The sequence below is a fragment of the Sceloporus occidentalis genome, unplaced genomic scaffold (genome assembly GCF_023333645.1).
Source record: "Sceloporus occidentalis isolate IW3139 unplaced genomic scaffold, rSceOcc1.0.p SCAF_6, whole genome shotgun sequence".
Lineage (NCBI taxonomy): Eukaryota > Metazoa > Chordata > Lepidosauria > Squamata > Phrynosomatidae > Sceloporus > Sceloporus occidentalis.
The window spans coordinates 95,401,321-95,423,629 of NW_028316986.1; the positions used below are offsets into that span (position 1 = coordinate 95,401,321).

Below are 22,309 nucleotides of genomic sequence, written 5' to 3' on the forward strand. Positions count from 1 at the left end.
CATTTTGCCAGCATCTGTGGCTGGCATCTTCAGAGAATGCTTGTCTGGAAAGGACTTGGGTATATATATTGTGTGACCTGGAAAGGCAGGAGTGATTTGCATGTGTATTGTTCTGTTGCTAATGGCAGGCCTCAAGGTGGGAGGGTCTGCAAAAGAGGATTAGCGGAAAACAACATAGACTTGGAACAATTACTAAGAAAGGTCAAAGAAGAACATGCAAAGACAGGCTCAATGCTGAACATTAAGAAAACAAAAATAATGACCACATAGATTCTACTTAAATTCAACCTAGACAATGAAGAAAAGGTATCATCTTTTTGTGGATTTTGTTTTATGCTCAGTATGACTATTCCTGAATTTTGCAGTATAGCCAGCATGACTATCCCAAATATATTTCATTAAGTCTTTAGCATTTGGAAACACCCTCTGTTCAAAATGTAGTGTTCTCCTAGCTATTGGGAGCCCTTGGACCAGGGGTAGGCAACCTGCGGCCCGCGGGCCGGATGCGGCCTGGCAAGGCCTTGGGACCGGCCCCAGCCTGGTCCTGCCACCAATTGCCACCGGAGCCTTTGGCCTCTCGCGTGAGGGCGTGGGGCCTTTGGCCTATCAGGAGGAGGCGGGCAAGGGGGGCAAGCGGCGGGCAAGGGGGGCAATTGTCTATAGAAGCCTCAGAAACATGCATTTATATTAACATTTTTTTAAAAAATCAGCAATTTTTTTGCGTGTCCTCCATTTTTTTAAAAAAGCATCCTCCATTTGAAAATTTTGTCCTACAGTTGTCCTGGTTTATTTATTTATTTATTTATTTTTAAAGTATTTAATTATTTATTTTTTGGCTTCAGCCCCCCAGTTGTCTGAGGGACAGCAACCCGGCCCCCGGCTCAAAAAGGTTGCCTACCCCTGCCTTGGACTGAGGTTCACTTCTCTTTCTGCAGCCTGCTGCTTTGCTCCTGGTGAGCAGAGTTGTATTTGAAGTGTATCTGGAGTGTAGACAGGTAGCTGAGGAAAGTTGGTATTGAGGCATAGGTACTGTATATGGCCATCTTTAATCCTAGCCTCTTGGGGTTCCATGGGCAAGAAAACAAACTAGATTTTAAAGATTTCTGGGAGAGGAAGATGTACATACGGTGTTTTGGATCTACCCAGTGGGACATTGCCTGCTCTTTGTACACTAAGAAATTTGTGTGTGTCCAGGACAGGAACCCAGGCAGGCCCTGTATTACTCAATTAACACGGCACTCATTGTTGCTGAAAGCCTGGTTGAAATGAGATATCAGGTGTATTCAGAACTCGTGGATTAATTGTTTTTACCTGCCTACATTGCATTTACATGCATAAACAGATCACAAGCAAGATGTGCATTGTTCATAAGAATGGATTTTTCTGAATGATCTTAGAAGGAGCAACTGAGAAGTAGAAACTGTAGTTCAAAACTACACTTTCCCTGCTAGTGAATTAAAATTTGGTTTGGTATTACAACCTGCCAACATGGCTCTGTCTAAGCAAGACATGTGGCCTGTTGTGCATCTTTTAAAACGAACCTTCATGTAGGGAGGAGAATAGTGTGTGTGTATTCTGGAGAGCCACTCATTTACAAGGCATCATTTTATGTGCTTAGCTCTGAACTAATTATTATTATTATTATTATTAGTGCTTTATAAATAAAGGTTAATAATAATAATAATTAGTTCAGATTTGTTTGTTTGCTTTTCCATGTTAATTGCCACATAGTTGCTGAAAAACAAAAACAAAATCCAAGCTACTAAGAACACACTTTTAGTAACAGCCACCTTCATATGGAGAGATAGGCTTCTATTAGATCTTTGAATAGAGAGTAAGGCTTGGATTGTTGTTGTTGTGTGCCTTCAGGTCATTTCCGATTTATGGAGATCCTAAAAATGAACCTCTCATGGGGCTTTCTTGGCAAGATTTGTTGAGAGGGGATTTGCCTTTGCCTTCCTGAGGCTGAGAAAGTGTGACTTGCCCAAGGTCAGCCAATGGGTTTCCATGGTCGAGTGAGGGTTCGAACCTTGGTCTCCAGAATTAGTAGTCCAACACTCAAAGCACTACACCATGCTTGCTCTCAAGGCTTGAATAGATACTGGTTAAGTTATCTGTTTGACTTCCACTTTCAGAAAAAATACGCCTCTGAATACCAGCTTCTGAAAAATATGACCGAAAGACCTGTTGCACTCTTATCTTGTCTTATGTGCTTCTTACAAGCATTTGGTTTGCAGCTGTGGAATACAGGTTGTTGTATTATATAAGCATATGGTCTGATCCAGAAGGGCTCTTCTTTGGTTTAATCTGCTGGTGCATTTAACAGACGTTAATGACATTTAATTTAAGTCGAAGTATGGCTTCTATGACATTTAATAAATATGTGTATAAGGGTCCACACTTCACAGCTTGCATTTCTGGTTGCCAATCTAGAGTTAACATTGGCTGTAAAGAAACAGAGATGTGCTTGGATCATTAATGTGGCTTTGTATTGAACATTTCCACCATGAATCATTCTTGTTTTTATTTTTATTTTTCCCCTTCTCAATAAACACAGACAGCTTTGTGTTCAGTGGCTGTTCAGCTTTCTGTTCTGGTTTCTTTGTCTGCTCTTTAGTAGGATTTTTAAAAATGGAATAGTGAGAATGCAAGTATAAGAAAACAGCTTTGTTCTCTGTTATCTTTATCTTTGATTCATTCTAATTTATTTTACATATGAATTTTTAATCCTGCCCTGGGTACATTTTTCTAGAATAAAAAATGCCAGTAAAAACCAATCTTCCTCTTCCTCCTCAGTTTCACAGTCTTACCAGGTGTTTCTGACTGGAGTATTGGACCGTCGTTGATTTGGATTCTATCCAAGAATTGAGGAGGAGGAGGAGATGACAATGTCTAGGCAAGCATTAAGATCATAAAGAATAATTCAGAATCTACCTTATCTGCAGGGAGGAAAGAGGGGCAAAATATGTTGTAGTTAGTATTTTGGTTTTTTAAGCAACTGAGTAGAACTTATGTAAAATGTTGTACCGGAGAAGCTTGCCTATCTTATCTCTTGGGATGTTTATGTATATATGTGTGTGATCAGCAACTGTCTCATGTTTTAAGAAGTGTGTTGGCCCTTAGGTTTTGCACAGATCCCAGGGCTACCATCCTGTGGCCTTCTGTGGTGCAGCACTTCCTGATAAAAGCTTTTGGGTTCCCCATAAATCTGTTTTTATTTATTTTTATTTAGAATATTTATATTCTGCTCTTCAGCTACAAAGGCTCTCTAAGTGGCTAACAAATTGTTAATTTGTTAAACCTGTCAAATTAGGTTTACAATCTAAATAAGACATGACAGAAAAGGAAAAGGAGATGGCAGTGCAAGTCCAGCAGATATAGTTCTTCTCACTCTCTGAGGCCAGGGCAGTAGCAGTTGGGATAGAGGGAGAGTTCTTCATCTGCATCTCTGGCTCTAGGCATGATGGAACTGTGCTTGTCTCTTAGGCTGTATCCACACCACAGAATTAGTGTAGTTTGAAACCACTTTAACTGCCCTGAGTCAATGCTATAGAATTCTGGGAATTGTAGTTTGTTGTAGCACCAGAGTTATCTGAAGGAAAGGCTAAATGTCCCATAATTCCATAGCATTGGCTCATGGCAGTTAAAGTGGTGTCAAACTGGATTGTTTTGGCTGTGTGGATGCAGCCTTATTCTCTCCCCGCCAAGACAGTCACAGTTGGGATGGAGGGAGGACCTTTCATCTGCTTCTGGGCCAAGACATGATGGAGCTGTGCCTGCCTCTTCTCCTCTGTGGCCAGGGCAGTGGCAGGCAGGGCATCAGAATGCTTCTGTCACTTCTGATGTTTGTTTGTTATATATGTAAACCCTATTGATTTTTGATGGTTTGCTTCGAGGTAAGTCTTATAGCTTTTGTAATTTGTTTTTATTTGGGGAAAAATTAGTTATTTGAATAATCTGCAGTAGAGATAGGGCAGTCATGGTCTTCCAGATGTTGCTAGCTGGCAACTCTCAGCAGCCATATCTAGCATAGTCTATGATGATGAAACAGGAGGGGCAGACAAATAACATCTGGAGGGGGCCACACCTTGCTTACTTTATCCACTGGTTGTGGTTTTCCTTCTCTGCACACCTCCTAGTTTTAATTGTTGGATGTGTGTGCTCTGTTTCCTTCAGAGAACTGGCATGGAGTTTATATAAATGAACTTAACAAACAGTTAATAAATAATAATTTTAAAAGTGCTTGCAAATCTCAGTACTGCAGGAGTAACCATGGAGTTTTCACATGAAGTCAAGAGCACATAACTTGGGCAGGTTGTATAAGGAATGTATTCCATGCAGGTTTAATTTAAATCATTGGACTTGGATAGCAAACATTTCTGGTGGATTCTTCCCTTTTGGTATTAGCATATTTCAGGATAATTTAATCTGTTTTTCTTCTTTTCAGGATGGGATGAACATGTGTATGTTCATGCAGAATATCTTAACCAGGCTCATGAGGTATGTTTTGGTTTTGAGCTTGTGTTTCTTTTCTAAAATATGAAGTTGCTCCAATGGATGTAGCATCATGATTTCAAAAAATTTCAAAAATGGCATCAAATATTTGGTGCTATTTGTCATTCTAAAGCTTTTTGTAAACTGGATAATCTGTTCATACATACAAAAACATCTGGCAGTTAGAGTTCTCAAGTCACAGATTTTTGCAAAGCAACAAAATCCTTTTTAAAAGACAGAAGAAATAGTCATCTTTTCAGAGCTGGCAAGAAATATCACTGTAGCCTATGCAAGCATAAAGAAGGAACATATACTGAGGAAAGGAATTTATTTAATCCACATCTCTTTCCACTCATTCTTCATATCATGATTGAAATTTTCAATAATTTCCCCTGTAACTGGGCAGTCCTAAAATTTAGGGCAACAGAAGTCCTTTCATCGTATTTCTGGATTGTTCTGCCCTGATTGGTTTCAGTGTCAGAACTGAAAGAACTATGGGGAAAAGTTAACAGCTGTTCTGATGTGACTAGAAAACATCTAAGGAAAGCGACCTTTGCTGTGATTTTGCAATTGAGAAAATAAAACACATTTTCTTTTAGTGTGAACTAAAGTGTAAACTTCTAGAGCCAGTACAGTATAGTAGTGTAAATGTTGAATTAAGATTCCGGGAGATTGTGGTTTGAATCACTTCTTGGCCATGGAAACCCAATAGATGACCTTGGACAACTTACACTCTCATTCTCAGAGGAAGGCAGTGGCAAACCTCCTCGGTATAAATCTTGCCAAGAAAACTTAATAGGTTTGGTTTTAGGATTGCCATGAGTCAGAAACAACTTGAAGGCACATGAGAACGAGAAAAATGTAAGTACTAAAATAATGGTGGCCAGATTCTTGCTGGGGAATGTATAGCCTGGAGCAGTGATGGTGAACCTTTTAGAGATTGAGTGCCCAAACTTCCCACACAAAATGTCACCTGGTGCCAAGGGGCAGGACTTCCAGTGGGCAGAATACCAAACAGCTACAGATGTATAACTAGGTCTGTGGTGTTTGAATACCAAACAGCTACAGATGTATAACTCTAGCCTTTTACTGCTTATGATCTAGACTCTGTAGTTACATTATCCTTTTTAGCTGTCATATTGCACTGCTGGTTTATATTACATTTGTTGTTTGCTGAAACCTTTAGTTTCCTTTCCCACATACTGCTGTCAGGCCAGGCATTGCCCATCCTGTATTTTTACATTAGATTTTTACTAATCTAAATGTAGAACTCTACGTTCCTTGAAATCATCATTATTAGGCCCTGTTCTTCATCCTGACAAGATAGTCTTGAATTGTGTTTGTCTTTTAACTACCCCGTTGGGTATCATCTGTAGATCCAAGGAATATATGGTGCTTTGTGGAAATCATTTATAAAGATGTTGAACAAAAGCATGCTCTCAACAACCCATTTGTCAACTTAGCAGGTTCGTGATAATACTTTTGATACAACTTATCAGCCAGCCATGACTCCATTTCAGTACAGTATTGTCTCTAGCTGATCAGCTTGCCAACATGGATGTTGTGAGGAATCTGTACATATTTTAATACTGGGGGAAGTCTATGATTTTTCCATGAAAAAATATACAGCTGTCATTCTTAAAATATATATCCCTCCAGCTCCATGGATTCAAGCATCCACAGCTTGAAAATATTCAAAAATATATGCCTTTCAAAAAGCAAACCTTGATTTTTGCCATTTTATATAAGGGACACAATTTCACTAGAGTCTAGACCATTGTATTTAAGGGGACTTTATCATCTACAGATTTTGGTATCCATGGGGTGGGGGGGCTGAAACCAACCCCCATGTCTATGTATTGATTCTACAACCAGTTTACAAATCATAAAAATGTAGCACATGGGCAGTGTTAGCTGTCCCTGGTAAGAATAAGGTGTGGGTAGTTATTTGTATCCCAGTAGTTTATTGTGTGTTCCATATTTTCTTATAAATGAACATATTTTGGATGTATAATTTGCTAAGAAAGACAAGGTCTTGGGGCTCTTTTAAGGAATTGTTTTTCTCCTTGAGAAATCTGGAAAACAGATCCTGTTATACACATCCTGCAGTTCCTGCTCTGTCTTTTTCTTCGAGTCATTTTGAACCCTTGGGAACCCAAATTGGCAAAAAGTGTGGAAGTTATAGCTTGAGACTGTAAAATTAGTACAGCATTTGGTTTTAGGGATGTTAAATATACCCAGACATATTCACTTTGTGCTTTGATTGAAATTTTATAGATAACTTTTAACTCAGGGATTATGAGGTTACAGCCTATCAGAAATGCTGATTGTGGTGCTCCTGAAGACTGACATAGGCATGGAAAAGATTGCCGCTTTGCGGTGATCTGGGACCAAAATTAGGGTTCGGGAGAACAGAGCAACTGCACACTCCTGAACCCTAGCGCACAGCAGCGGTACCATCATGGTGGCCTCCCATCGACACGGGGGCCACCATGATGACACAAGCGTGACACAGCGTCAGCATGTCACAGCACCGTGCTTACATCATTGATGTGCCACAACGCACCAATGGCACACTCATGGCGTCTGCTGCGTGCGCCAAAAACAACCTGCTTTTAGCAGGTTCTTTTTGGTGCAGAGGGACGCCACATGGTTTGGCTGCCGTGGCATCCCTCGGCAAAATGGGGCACCTCCAGCCCTTTTAGGGCGGTCTGTCTAGCCCCATAATAATGGGACTTTCCCAAAATCTATGAAAATGGAACTTTGTGATTAGGGGGAAAGGAGGTAATTTCTCCATGGTTGTAGTGAACTCTGACCTTATCATCTTCCTCTTCAAAAATGCTTTCTGTGTTACAATGATATCTTTGAATGGTTTGGACATAACTAGGCTGAATAATTCTCAGTTTAAGGGGGAAGTATTAAAAACAAGAGGGCAAGTGCCAGACCTACATAAGGCTGAAAAATATTTCAGTCTCTTGGGTGCCAGGATTAAATTTCCTCCTCACATCCCCCCCCCTCAACCCAGCATTTTAAAAAGCTTTTCCACAATGTATGTGCACTGAATAGTGTAGTATTTATTTTCCCAAAGCTAATATTGATCCTGATTTGCATATTATTTAACACTTTTTACTGCCTCTGTAATTTTAAAATGTGTTTTTTCCCCTGACTTCTTCAGGCTGCCTTTAATTACAGTTGCATTGATTCAAGGAAAAGCTCTTGGAGGAGGAGCAGAACTAACTACTGCATGTGACTTCAGGTAAAAATTAAAATTAATGCTGAATAATTTAGGCCTGTGTAGGCCTTATTTTCACTTGGGATTTCACCCTGAGGAAGAATGGCAGTGGGTCTCTTTAGAGTACATTCTAGTATTTCTCCCTTGCTTTTAAATGTCAGTTGTTGGCTATAATGTATTTTAGACTTTTGTTTTATTTCATTTTCACCATATGTACTTGGTAGCCTTTTTTTTGTAGAAAAGCAATTTGTTTTTTAAATAAATTATACTGAAATAGTTATATTTGGTCTGCAAATTTGAGGGTCATAAAATATTCTTTCAATGTATAATGGTTTTATAAGAATTTGGGGTTCTAAATCCAAAATGGCCTCATATATGCTCCATCACATTGTTTTCACAACTTGCTTTGACATTTTACATTGCAATGTGTGACTGAATGAAATGATCCTGCAAAGAATTTCCCTACAAAGAGTAAGAAACAGGTTAAAGTCTTGTAATAGATTTTCAAAACACTGTAATTTGATGATATGAAAACAAATAATCTGTTCAAAAGCACTAAAAAGAATCAGCACCACACTTAATCAAATCTGAGTAGCAACTGAATTGATAAACATCAAATTTGTGAAAGAACTGTGTATGGTATGACATTTTTAGTGAGGTTTTTTTTTTAATTCAGAATCCAAAAATACATTAAAAACAGCTACAATATTGAAAAAAAAGTTCAATTGCAGGCTTGTGTTCTAAATGAATAATAAATTATGACTAAAGAAACTAGGAAATTCTGTGTGTTTGAAATCTGCATTGATCTGATCTTGATCTGTAATCTGTGACCCTTGAGCTACTTTCTCTCATTTTGCAAAAGTATGAGAACAGACTTCCTAATTTTTAAAAGATAATTTGCTTTATTTCCATATAATTATAAATCTGCATTTGAGAGAGAGAGGGAGAGAGAGAGATGAGTCATTGTGGACAATATTATGCACTGGGAGCATAAGAAGCCAGACTTTTTAACAAGCAGAGCACCTGATCAGTTCCCCCTTACTCAGTAGACTTTCAGTAATATTTCAGACATCCCGTAGGTACACAGATTGGAAACTGTCATTAGATTTATGCCAAACTCACAGGGTGATACCTAGTTTTGGCGACCAGGGTGTCCCCTAAAATGCCTTGGCTTCTCTCAGTTACTGGCCAAGTGTCCTCACTTCTAAATCTTTCCCCAGCTACCTCCTGCTGCCACCTACTGTTTATAGACAGCAGTAAGATTCTGCATGCTGGCCTATGTACTTCACCGTCAATACGTGGGGCGAGATGCACTAACCTTAGAATCCATTCGGACCAGAACATGTGTAATTAAAATAGTAGACTCATATTTCCTTTTTTGTGGAACACAGTGTCTAGAACAAGTAGTCATTTGACAGCAAACAAAACAAAAAACGATTCTTTCCAATAATCTAACTTGTTTTCCTAGCTATCACCAGGCTTATTACTTTACTTTGTTACATACTTAATGGCTTTCCTCTCTGCCACAAATGGAAGCTCATGGTTCTTACGTCATTCTGTGTTTGTACTACCACTCCACATTTTTCTCTCATCAGCCATTCCTCCCTCATTGTTCGGTTACACTGAGTAACTAAAGTCTTCCTTTCTATTAGCTCCATTACTCTCCTTCCCAAATTTATAGTTAAAAATGGGGGTTATTCCCTATGAACACCTGTCATCTGTTGATTACCATGGGGAATCCTTGTTCCTTGCAAGTGAATTTCAGATTGAGCCTTTTTTCTCTCCAGATAGGGTTTATTCCGAAGCAGATAGATCGCCTAACCTATTCTGACCTTGGCCTGTGTCTGGGATTTGATCCCCAGGATTCTTTTCTTATTGATATTTGCTTTTCAGGCTGATAATTTCTTCACTTCTCCTGTAGTTGAATATTAGCATCAGCATCAGGCTTGGTCCGTGAATCTCCTTTTGTGTCAGTAACATGAGAGTGCAAAAGCTACTTTCTCGGACATTCAGAGCTACTTACCTTACATGCTTCAGCAGGTAATATCTGCCCAAAACAGCCCTGCAAAAGGAGTCTCAAATGTAGTATTTAAAAAAAAAAAAAAAAAAAAAAAACAGAACTCAAAACCCAGCATGCCATTTGAATCTGTGCTGCTAAAAGTCAGTCAGAAATTTTGACAAATCTTCCTTAAGGTACTCAAGCTTTCTCAGAGTTTTACAGGTATGGTAGAGCCACAGAGAATATCTCATGAAATACTTTGCTATATGATGCTAGTACATGAAAATTGTTAAAACACCTGGTTTAAATAAATAAATAAATAAATAAATAAATAAATAAATAAATAAATTTGAAGGTGATGATAATGACAGTGCAAACTTTTGCCCCAACTCAGAATCAGTAACCCATACTGAATCAATCAGAACTTGGAAAGTCAGTACTTATGTATGTTTCATTTATTTAATGGGTCTGCTCTAGTTGGAACAATTGGATTTAGGCTGTAGAGTGCATAGGACGATGTGATTGGCTGACTTTAGAGGCAAACTACATGGGCAATCGTCTTCCAACTGGACCTTCATCTTCTTTGATATTGCATGGTATTCCAAAGACTGAATGTGTTATATTGCTGCCTGCAATATCGCATGGATATATGTTTAGAGAGCCGGCATAGCATAGTAGTTTGAGTGTTGGATGACTGGAGATGAGGGTTCAGTTCTCAGCTTGGGTATGAAACCCCCTGGGTGACCTTGGGCAAGTCACATGCTCTCAGCGTCTGAACAAACCTTGACAAGAAAACCCCATGATAGGTTCGCCATAAGTCGGAAATGACTTGAAGGCATACAGCAACAAAGTATCATAATGTATCACCTCTGCTGATATTCAGGCTTGTTACCAATCTTTTTGTTTGCTGGTATTTTGATAATATAAATGAAATGTTTACACAAGCCTTTTCTGTCCATTTCAGTAATAATAATAATAATAATAATAATAATAATAATAATATTTATTTGTATCCCGCGTCTCCCTGTATTGAATTGAGGTGGGTAACAGCAAACAAGAACAATAAAACCAAACATTAATATCAATAGATAAAAGCATAACAGGACATATTAGATCCTAGTTCCCCCAGTCTCCCTCCAACCCAAAAATACCATTAAAAACAATTCCCAATGAAGTGGTTAATAAAATAAATCGAGATCAAAGTCCAGTGGGTACAGCTAAACAAATGGAGAGTGAAAATTCTGAGGAGATCAGTTTGGGAAGGCCTGCCGGAAGAGATCCGTTTTTAGATGTTGGATGGTGGATCTCATCCAAATTTTTGGAACGGCAACAGAGAACATCCTCTGGGAAGTCGTCTTCAGTCTAGTTCTCTCTAACTGCAGTAGGTTCTTCCCAGAGGACCTGAGAGTCCGGGAAGGATTGTATGGGAGGAGGCGTTCCCCCAGGGCTTTATAGGTAATGACCAACACCTTATACTGTGCCCGGAAGCTAATGGGAAGCCAGTGTAGGGATTTTAAGATAGGTGTTATAGAATCAAATTTGGAACTCCCTGTCACCAATCTGGCTGCCATATTTTGGACCAATTGCAGCTTCTGAACATGGCATGAGGGTTGCCCCATGTAGAGCGCATTGTAGAAATTGAGACAAGAGGTTAGCTGGGATGACAGCTGATGTGACAAGTCCAGGAGCACCCCCTAACTACAGACACAGTCCTTTAGGGGAAGTGTGACCCCATCCAGAACTGGAGAGCTTATCCCCATTCCCGGATTGGGATTGCCTATAGCAAGTACCTCTGTTTTACTTGGATTCAATTTAAGTCTATTTTCCCTCATCCAATCCATTACTGAGTTCAGGCAGTCATTCAGAGGGGAGATGCCATCCTTGGTTACTGAAGCAGTCCGAGACATGGAGAAACAAATTTCGGTGTCATCAGCATACTGATAATACCCCGCCCCATGTCTCCGGATGACCTCACCCACCGGCTTCATGGAAATGTTGAATAGCATTGGCCCGATTTGAGCTCCCTTTTGGCTGAACAACAGTCGCCAAGCAACACCATCTGGAACCTGCCCGAGATGTTTTTTCTTTATGTTGATAATTCTCTTAGGATACTATTCCCCTATCTGCACACCCTCTTTTATGTGAGCAGTGCCTGCTTGGATACTTCCAGCAACCAAAGCTCAGAATACAAAGATGTAAATGTCAGGTCTTTGCTTTTTAAAATCTGTGTAATTAGATAGCTGCAGACATAATATAATTTTGGCATAGAGCCCCAATTCGGCTATTTGGCACTGAACAAGATGAAATCAGAATAGCCTAGTGCAGAAGCGGTTCTTCAGTTTCGTAAGAAACATTGTAAAATAGTGTATGTTAGTTACACAGTTTGGATATTACTGTATAATTACAGTCACAGAACATAGTATCATTAGAAGCATGCCTGAGGGTGGGAAACTTTGGTTTGATATCCCATATTTAATTCTTCTAGCTGAAGATTTGGCTTCAGCTTCAATTGGGATAAAACCCCACCCAGCACTACTAGCAGTAACACTGCAGTGGCAAGAATAGGACTGTAGAATATGTATGAAAAATGTGTGTGTGTGTGTGTGTGTGTTTTAGTAGAATAATTGCCTCTTTAAGAATACTGTATAAGTTAAGCTGTGTTGGATAAAACCAAAGGCAGACCTAACATTTTGCTCACACAGTGGCTAACCAGATGCCTATGAGGATCTGTTGTGGTCCCTGGCAAATGCTATATAAAGAAGTATTATTTTGACACAGGTGTTAACACATAACGATAGCTTCAGTGTCTCCTCCTCAATATTCTGGTAATTTAAAAATAAAGAGAGCATGTTATGGGGGCAGACTCAGACCACAAAGCTTGAAACAGAGTTAGCATTAACAGAGCTGACTTCATTCTTTCATAGAATCCTGGAAATTTAAAGAGGGGGATTTTTAGGCTATTTAGTCTAACTCATTGAGAGCTAACTGAGAGCTGGAGTTTTACTAACATGATTGCCCAAGACCATAACCCCTTTAGGAAGCTGATTCCAATATATCTATGTGTACATGCAACTCCATATGTATCCATGCCAACCGTGGTAATGCTTCTCAACATACCAGTGGTATAATAGCAACAGCAATTACTTTTTATACCGCTTATCAGTGCACTTAAGCACTTCCTAAGTGGTTTACAATGTGTAAGCCAATTGCACCTAACAAGCTGGGTAGTCATTTTAATGACCTTGGAAGAATGCAAACCTGAGTAGAGCTTGAGCCCTTGGCTGGTGTTGAACTCACAACCTTGCAGTTTGTGAGTGAGTAACTGCAGCACAGGCATTTAATCCCTGTGCCACCAGGGCTCCTAAGACCATACCCATAACCATAGAGTTGGAAGAGACCACAAGGGCCATCCAGTCCATCCCCCTGCCATGCAGGAACTCTCAATCAAAGCACCCCAACAGATGGCCATCCAGCCTCTGTTTAAAGACCTCCAAAGAAAGAGATTCCACCACACTCTGAACAGCCCTTACTGTCAGGAAGTTCCTCCTAATGTTGAGGTGGAATCTCTTTTCCTGTTGCTTGCATCCATTGTCTTCTAGTCTCTGGAGCAGCAGAAAACAAGCTTGCTCCATCCTCATTGTGACACCCCTTCAAATACTTAAACAGAGTTATCATATCGTCTCTTAACCATCTCCAGGCTAAACATACCCAGCTACCTAAGTCTTTCCTCATAAGACATGGGAGTTTATCACACAGGAGGAATTTCTCTTAATTTCGAATGAAAAGAAAGTGGGGGCAGAATGCATTCACATGAATTCGCTAGTTCAGTGAATTTATGTGAATTCAAATTGCGTTCAAACTGACTTCCCATTGCTTGAAAATAGCTTGCCATTGCCTGAAATTGTGTGTGGTAGTCTATCACGCAATAACGTTGAACCCCATGATTGAGTTCAGATTTGCCATTGGATTATACTTCCAATTTCCCTTGTCTGATAAACTCCATGGTTTCCAGACCCTCCACCATTTTGGTGACCCTCCTCTGGACACACTCCAACTTTTCAATATCCTTTTTGAATTGTGGTGCCCAGAAATGGACACAGTATTCCAAATGAGGGCTGACCAAAGCAGAATAGAGTGGCACTATTACTTCCCTTGATCTAGACATTATACTTCTATGGATGCAGCCAAAATCACATAGGCCTTCTTAGCTGCCCAAACACACTGTTGACTCATGTTCAACTTGTGGTCTACTAGGACTGCTAGATCCCTTTCACACGTAGTCTTGTTAAGCCCGGTGTACCCCATCTTGTATCTATGCATTTCATTTTTTTCTACCTATGTGCAGTACCTTACATTTCTCACTGTTGAAATTTATTTTGTTAATTTTGGCCCAGCTTTCTAATTTATTTAGGTCATTTTGAATTTTGATCCTGTCCTCTGGGGTATTAGCTACTCGTCCCAATTTGGTGTTATCTACACATTTGATAAGCATGCCTTCTATTCTTTCATCCAAGTCATTGATAAAGATGTTGAATAGCACTGGGCCCTGGACATAGCCATGTGTCACCTCACTAGTCACTTCGCTCCAGGATGAAGAGGAGCCATTGTTGAACACCCTTTGAGTTCAAGTACAGTTCTATCTCAGCTTGCTCAACAAGGGCTCTGAACATTGTTCAGCAAGCCTGGCTAGAACAACAACTGGAGTGAGTTCTCCAGCAGTGAAAGGTAGCCAATATAAATTCCATGTAATGGAGGCGAAGTGCAGCAAGACCTGGGGCATCTTTTAAGGGAGCTTGAGTTTAACAAAGCATTCAGCAAATAAGGTGCCTTTGAACTGGAGGGGGTTTCTGTCAAAAGAAGAGCCATGGCCTAAGTCTTTAGATAGAATTCCACACGTGCCCTTTCTGTTGAGACTTCACCAAAAAGTGAAGAGTTTGTGGACAGCTGATGTGATACTGAGTTGTCTAGGATATGTCATATCCAAGACTGTCATGCCCAGCTTGGAGGATGACTTGGAGGACTCAGAGGATGAGCCAGAGCCTCTGGGACCTGAGTCTACAGTTGGGGAGTCTGAGGCCGGCCCTAGTTCTGCTGTAGCAGTCTGTGGTCTCTCCAGAGGTTCAGCAGCCAAGTCTGCCTGTGGACATAGAGGAGGATCAAAGGACTGTGCCTACCTTCAGGGAGCATTGAGCTGAAAAAGAAGGCCTTCGCAGGTCACGGAGGCTTTATCAGAAACAAGTTGGCAATCACACACACCTGAATGCCTGCTGTCTGCCTATTTAGGCAGATGGAGCATGTGTGTCTGGTTAGAATCACAGAGACTGCTAGGGCCATCCAGTCCAGCCCCCTGCCATGCAGGAAATCTAAATCAAAGCATCCCCGACAGATGGCCATCCAGCCTCTGTTTGAAGACCTCTAAGGAAGGAGACTCCACCACACTCTGAGGGAGTTTGTTCCACTGTTGAACAGCCCTTACTGTCAGGAAGTTCCTCCTAATGTTGAGGTGGAATCTCTTTTCCTGCAGTTAGCATCCATTGTTCTGTGTTCTAGTCTCTGGAGCAGCAGAAAACAAGCTTGTTCCCTTCTCAGCATGACATCCTTTCAAATATTTAAACAGGGCTATCATGTCACCTCTTAACCTTTTCTTCTCCAGGCTAAACATCCCCAGCTCCCTAAATCATTCCTCATAGGGCATGGTTTCCAGACCCTTCACCATTTTAGTCGCCCTCCTTTGCACACGCTCCAGTTTCTCAATGTCCTTTTTGAATTGTAGTGCCCAGAACTGGACACAATATTCCAGGTGGGGCCTGACCAGAGCAGAATAGAGTGGGGCTATTACTTCCCTTGATCTAGACGCTATACTTCTATTGATGCAGCCTAGAATCACGTTGGCCTTGTCAGCTGCCACATCGCACTGTTGACTCATGTTCAACTTGTGGTCTACTTGGACTCCTAGATCCCTTTCACACGTAGTTTCATTCAGCTAGGTGTCCCTCATCCTATATCTGTGCATTTCATTTTTTCGCCCTAAGAGCAGTACCTTACATTTCTCCATGTTGAATTCCATTTTGTTAGCTTTGGCTCAGTTTTCTAGTCTGTTCAGGTCAATTTGAATCTTGATCCTGTCCTCTGGGGTATTTGCTACTCCGCCTAATTTGGTGTCATCTGCAAATTTGATAAGTATGCCCCCAATTTTGTCATCCAGGTCATTGATAAAGATGTTAAATAGCCCTGGGCCCAGGACAGAACCCTGTGGGACCCCACTGGTCACTTCTCTCCAGGATGAAAAGAGCCATTGTTGAGCACCCTTTGGGTTCAGCCAGTCAACCAGCTACTAATCCATGTAACAGTTACCTTGTCTAGCCCACATTCTACAAGCTTGCTTGCAAGAATGTCATGGGGAACTTTGTCAAAGGCCTTACTGAAATCAAGATATATTACATCCACAGTATTCCCTTCATTTTACAAGCTGGTAATTTTATCAAAAATAGAGATCAGGTTTGCTTGCAGGAAAGACTGTGCCTCTGGCTCCCAGGGCTTTTTGGAACAAACCCTTGCTTCAAGACTACTGACCTATCTTGATTATCTGGAACCCTTGACCTTGGACTGTTTTATCAACCTGCCTATCTGATAACTTGAATCTCGGACCATTTGACAACTCTTTTGGTAATTCCTCTTCTGATACTGCCTTTAAACATAAAGACTGTATTGCTTGCATTGACTCTGCTAGCCGAGAATGTGTTTGTTTGGGAACTAGGCTGGCTTTATCAACCATTTGGCTGCTTTCCTGGACAAAGACTTCATTGGGTTTGAAAATGTGGACAACCTGTATTGCTACATAGAGCTAGAAACTAATTCTTATTTCTGTATCTGAAACACAAAACTGTAGGTGTACAGAATACACTCAGCTGTGTATGAAAGAAAAAGGAAGAGGATGAGAGATTGCTAAAGCGTGTGGGTGGATTTTAAGACATACAACATAAGCATATGGTTTCATAACACTGTCCTCCCTTCTCTCTCCACTCACCCACATTCTCTCTGCTTGCCCATTAATAAAGCAACATCACTGTGATAGATTCTTCTATTTCTTAGTTCTCTTATGAGAGACAAACATGCAATCTTTCAAAACATTAACATTCCAGACCATTTTAATCTTAACCTTATAACAACAAAGAGCACACAGGTTTTGTCTTGTAGTGATAATTATCTTTTTATTTCTTCTTGAGTCCAGAGCATAATTTAGATAAACAAGATGGTTTTTATTTGAAATAAAGTTGCCTCCGTTCACAGCGGTCCTTTCTTGGCCTAAATTTCATAGAGAGTATTTGCATATTCATGAGTTCCTGAGAAATGCAAGCTAACAAAATACTGCTGTGAACTTGGCACAGTGTGGTTGTGTGAGCCACTGATGCCTCAGAAGCCACAGGCTACAAAACAGAGTGGTTATACCAATGTATGTAGGTTGATGGGTGGCGTTTTGTTTTTCTTCTTTTTAGACTGCCAGTGGTCAGTTCCTTTGCCTTACCTTGAATCAATAAAGATCAGTGTTGCTCAATAGAGATGAGTGTGTCATTTGGAATATATGCATTTTAAGCACATTTTTACCAAGCTTTAAAATATGCTGACCCCATGCCCCACCTTCAGTTCTAAAATAACTAACCTTTGAAATCACATCTTTTAGTCAGATAATTTTACACATCTTTAAATAGTCAGTATCAAGGTAGGAATGATCTTTGTATAACCAGCCCTCCTGTGCGACCTGTGGACTGAACTGCACCCATGAGACTCTCCTGCTGGACAAAGGTGAGGGAGGCAGCTTTTATTATTGCTACACTTAAAAGCTGCTTTGTAAAGTCAGGGAATCATGTGGGAACTGGTGCAGAAGGCTGCAGAGAGGATGTTTCTGGAAGGGCATGTCTGAATGCAACTTATGTGTACCATAGCTGCATGCAGGTCAAGTTCTAAAATGCTGCAAACAATGCAAGGGAAACTGCAGATTCTCCAGCAGGCCACCAGCAGCCAGCCATTATGCTTTGAATTTTTGTTTGATAGCCAGAATTTTTCTGTTTGTTAAATAAGTATCCATCAATCAAGAGCAGTAATCCAGAAAAATCACTGTATATCTAAAACCAGCAGATACTGTACTTCACTGCTGAAAAATCAGTTTGTGGAAGGCGGGTGATACAGCCTGAGGTTTATTTTTTTAAAAAAAATCTTTGTTTTTCCAAGATATTATAAAATCTCATGTTACAACCTAAAGGAGAGTCCCTGCCTGGTGTCTTGCCTGTTCAGCAGGACACCCGTGCGAGAACAGAATCTTTTCAATGGTAGCCCTATAACTGTAAAACATCCTGCCTGAGAAAGACTAGCCAAGTTCATTACAGGAGGCTTTGGCAACACCAAAAGGTTTAACTGTTGCACACATTTTTAATGCCTCAGAAGTCTCTAATAATTTATTGATAATATTTTGTAGGAGCTGTAGCTCACCGATTTAGGTTTTGTTGTTTTAAGATGTCCCGACTTTTTTTGTTTTGTGGAATTGTGTCTGGTCAATAAATAAGCAAGAGACCTGCACCAAGAATTTTATTTTGGGAGACTTACTGTACCCACCACGCCACACCCATGACAGGATCTGCTAATTTCCATGTTGTCCCTTGTTTCCACAACGATCCCAGCCTCAACCATATACTTTCTGCATCCTTCATAGCCACCCCTCCACAATTTCCCATAAAAATACTTGTCTGCCACCACTTCTCTCTTTGCATTCCATCTGTCTTTGTCACTTTTTCATAACCCTGCATTTCTTTCCTCCCCCATGCTGCTTTTTCTCTACCCTCCATGAAGCACACACTCTTTTTGGCAAGGTTTTATCACTGTAAACACAATACAAGATAAGGTACATTGAGATGTTGGGAAGAGATGTGAACCATGCAGACCCAGTAGCTTCTGTCAAACCACTTACTGTGGCATGCCTATTCAAGTCATTGGCCTTTACCCAAAAAAGAGAGATGTAATTACCAACTTTGATACTCTTGTCCTGCAGTACTGCATTAAATATAGGAATGTGCAGAGAACTCTTACTTCCCTCTTTCTTAAGCACAATAAAAAATTAAGAGTATTCTTGTGAGATGCAAGAAAAGGCAAGGTCCTCCTTGTACTGGCAATTCACAATTCCCTGCCATTTTGCTGGAAAATTCCTGTACAACTCTGCTGTTGGCCAATCCATGTTCTGCCATTGTTTCTTGTCCAAATACTGCAGGCTTTCTGGTTTGTTCTCTAAAATGCCATCATTCTCCTGATCTTGTCTAAATTACAAGACTGTCTTTGACTTTCTCTTTTCACACAAAGCACATGAAAAATTGCCTTTCTTTCCAGTGCCTTAATCACTGTCTGGTCTGGTTTCAAGTTTACTTGGGCCAAAAAAAAATCAAATAACCTTCAGTTCTTTGTGTTACACCATGTATTTTACTTTACTTATTATTTTCCTGCACTGTATTTTTATTTTATAAACTCCTCTGGATTTTTTCCTCAGTGCTCCAAATATTTCTCCTACAATTAAAACTTCTCCATTATCAGTTGCAAAGTATCTTTAGAACTCCCTCCCTCTACAAATAAGTCTTTAAATTCTGCCTCTGCTCATCACAGAAACAGTGTAGTCTTTGTTACAGAAAGCTCTTGAAATGCTGGGCAGTAGGCAGAATATTGATGTAGTCATGCTTGGAGCAGACACATTGAAATTGATGTTCTCTGCCTTAATCTAATGGTTGTAAGAGATAAAGGTAATCAGAGAAACAAAAGAAGAAATGGTTAGCATCCTGTTCAGTAGTTACATGACTGAGATTCATGTTTACAGTTGCTAATGCCTGAATTGCCTGTACATGACCACCAAAACCTACCTAACTGAGGTTTCTGGAGGGCTGCAGATTGGGACTCTGGAAACTGACATCTGCAGCACTGTTCTGGTCACAATGAGAGAAGCAATTGTGGCAGTACCCCGAGGGGTCTCTCCAGCTGCCTTTTCTCAAAGCTTCCCCCCGTCCCCGCTGCCCACTAGGAAAGCACTGCAATTGTTGGCCTGAATTTGGTTCCTAGTCCCGTCTAAAGAAGCCCCATTGAATCAATAGGATTAACTTATGTGTTGGCTCACGTCAGCAATTAATTGAATGGGTCTACTGTAAGTGGGGCTAACCAGCAGGATTTCAGCTGCCCTTTCCAGCCCCGATCTGTAGTGCCTATCCTTTTGGTAGGGGGAGCTGCTAGGCTGAAAATAGGTTGTTGTCGGGTGGCATCATCAAGCATTAATCCTATTAGCTAGTCTTAACTACAGCAGCTCTGCTCATAGTGGTAGAACTGGTGTCATTGGCTGCCATTCTTTGATGAGTTGCAGGAAATGGGGGAAAAACAATTGTAGTTAATGGGCACAAATATGGAGCTTGCCCCTGACACTTTAGTAAAAAGAAATTATTAATCCCACATCAGACAGTTTGAGGTGTACTGAGTTAAAGTACCTCCATTCACTGACTGGTTCATTAACCCTTACCTAAATCCCACTGATTCGGGAAGTCTAGTTGTGGACTATCTCTAGGATAAAGGCTATAATATCATTTCTTAACAGCTTTGGTGTTAGCATAGGACCACAGTAATTGGCAACCATCATGACCAAACACATGAATGAGGCTGTTCTGAAGAAGAGGAACAGGGTGCTAATAACTGATTTTTTGGCTTGATTAGGGCTGACCAAAAGTGACTACCAGAGAATTGTAGACTCTCCCTTTGTATCCAGGTGGAATGCTCTCCTTCTGTTTAATGGAGGGATAGCTAGGTGTGTTCATATGCTGAAATCTGTGTTTGCATCAAGTGTGTGTGTGTGTGTGTAGCTTTATCTGGAAAAAACTAAGCTGATGCTGTTGAAGATTCCCTCCCACTGAGATGGTCACATGTCTGAACTGCAGTACTGTTATATCTAAAGATGAATATTTGAATATTCTTTTATTAAGGGATTTGGGATTTTTAAAAGACTATCTATTTGTTTGTTCTGGATAACACAACTGAAAATCACTTCGTGAGTGCCTGTTTAGCTCACCTGACATTAGTAAAATGCTTAGTCTGAAAGTCTTGCTGTCCAGAATTGTGCTTTGCATAGAAATGAAGCAGAGGACTGAGAAGGCCTGACTGCTAAGCTTTAGTATAAATTAACAACAGAATACTTATTTCTCACTGACAGGTTAATGACCTTGGAGAGTGAAGTGAGATTTGTCCACAAGCAAATGGGCTTAGTGCCAGGCTGGGGGGGAGCTGCCAGGCTTGTAAGAATCCTTGGCAGCAGCCTTGCCCTCCAGTTGCTAAGTGGGGCTGAGAAAGTGGATCCAGAGAGGGCCCTTCGTCTTGGCCTGGTAGAAGCTGTACTGCCCTCATCAGAGGAACCTGGATCTTTACAAGAAGCACGCACCTGGCTCCATCCATACACCAAGGGCCCGGCTGAAGTAATTCAGGCTATGAAGAAAATCATTTCAGCAGGAAGGGAGCTACAGTTAGAAGGTGCCTTGAGGACAGAAAAAGAGATCTTTGGAACTGTTTGGGGTGGTCCTGCCAACTTGCATGCCTTGGCTCAGAGAAGAAAACATAAATGAATAATGCATAAAAGAAATGGTTCTGATATATTTTTTTGCAAACAGCTACTGCCAAACAGATTTGTAGGAAACCATTACAAAATTTTATTAGCTCAGTAGGCTCCAGGACATTTGATTGTAGCCGCTATATCTGCGTTCAATTATATAGCATCTGTCGGTATCACAACTAGGCATCTACCATGGCCCTGCTTATTTTGATTTAACCCCCCCCCCCCCCCCACACACACACAGCATAACATTCTTTTTACTTGGAGCTCTGGCTTTCATTGACCATCTTATTTTTATTTCACCTCTCGTAGTGATGAACCATCACGTATGGGAATATATTTTTCTGCAGAATATTCCCTGGTGGTATTAGATTCATTTGCTTCACAATATATGGATGTATCTTTTGAAATGTAACCTAATAAGTGTAAGAAGCTACTCTTTCAGATGCATTTTGTTGGTGATGTTTCTTGGCTCCAAGCTCTCGGAGATAATATGATCAAGTCTTGATAAGTAAAGGCAGAAACTTTGATTTTGTACACATGTTATGTATATAATTATCACACTGAGAACTGACCTAGAAGCACAAAACATAGTTCTGGAAGGCCAAGCCTATATATGTTCAGTTCTTAAACTGCATGGACACTTGTTCTCACAGCAAGAAATCGCCTCCTTCACAGTCAGCCCTCTATATCCACTGATTTTTTTATCCATGGATTCAAGCTTTCACAGCTTGAAAATATTCAAAAACAATATAAATTCCAAAAGCAAACTTTGTTTTTGCTATTTTATATAAGGAATCACATTTCACTATGCCTTTGTATTTTATGGAACTTGAGCATCCATGAATTTTGGTAGCCATTGGAGATGCTGGAACCAAGCCCCAGCAGATACCAAGGCCTACTGTATCGACCGCTTGATTTTGTTGGATTTGCTTAATTTTGCAAAATGAGTCCTATTTGAAAGTGC

At 40.4% G+C, this 22,309-nt stretch overlaps 1 protein-coding gene across 3 annotated transcripts in view; it reads left to right on the forward strand.

The window, feature by feature from the left end:
• ECHDC1 (ethylmalonyl-CoA decarboxylase 1) overlaps positions 1–22,032 on the forward strand; it is a 48,934-nt gene extending 26,902 nt beyond the window's left edge. For all 3 annotated transcript variants that reach the window (XM_089530424.1, XM_089530425.1, XM_089530426.1), the window contains exons 4-6: positions 4,448–4,500; positions 7,670–7,750; positions 20,950–22,032. In XM_089530424.1, the coding sequence (XP_089386550.1) occupies positions 4,448–4,500; positions 7,670–7,750; positions 20,950–21,355 (540 nt within the window). In that variant the 3' untranslated portion in view covers positions 21,356–22,032. The remainder of the gene's footprint in view (positions 1–4,447; positions 4,501–7,669; positions 7,751–20,949) is intronic.
• Positions 22,033–22,309: the final 277 nt, after the last annotated feature.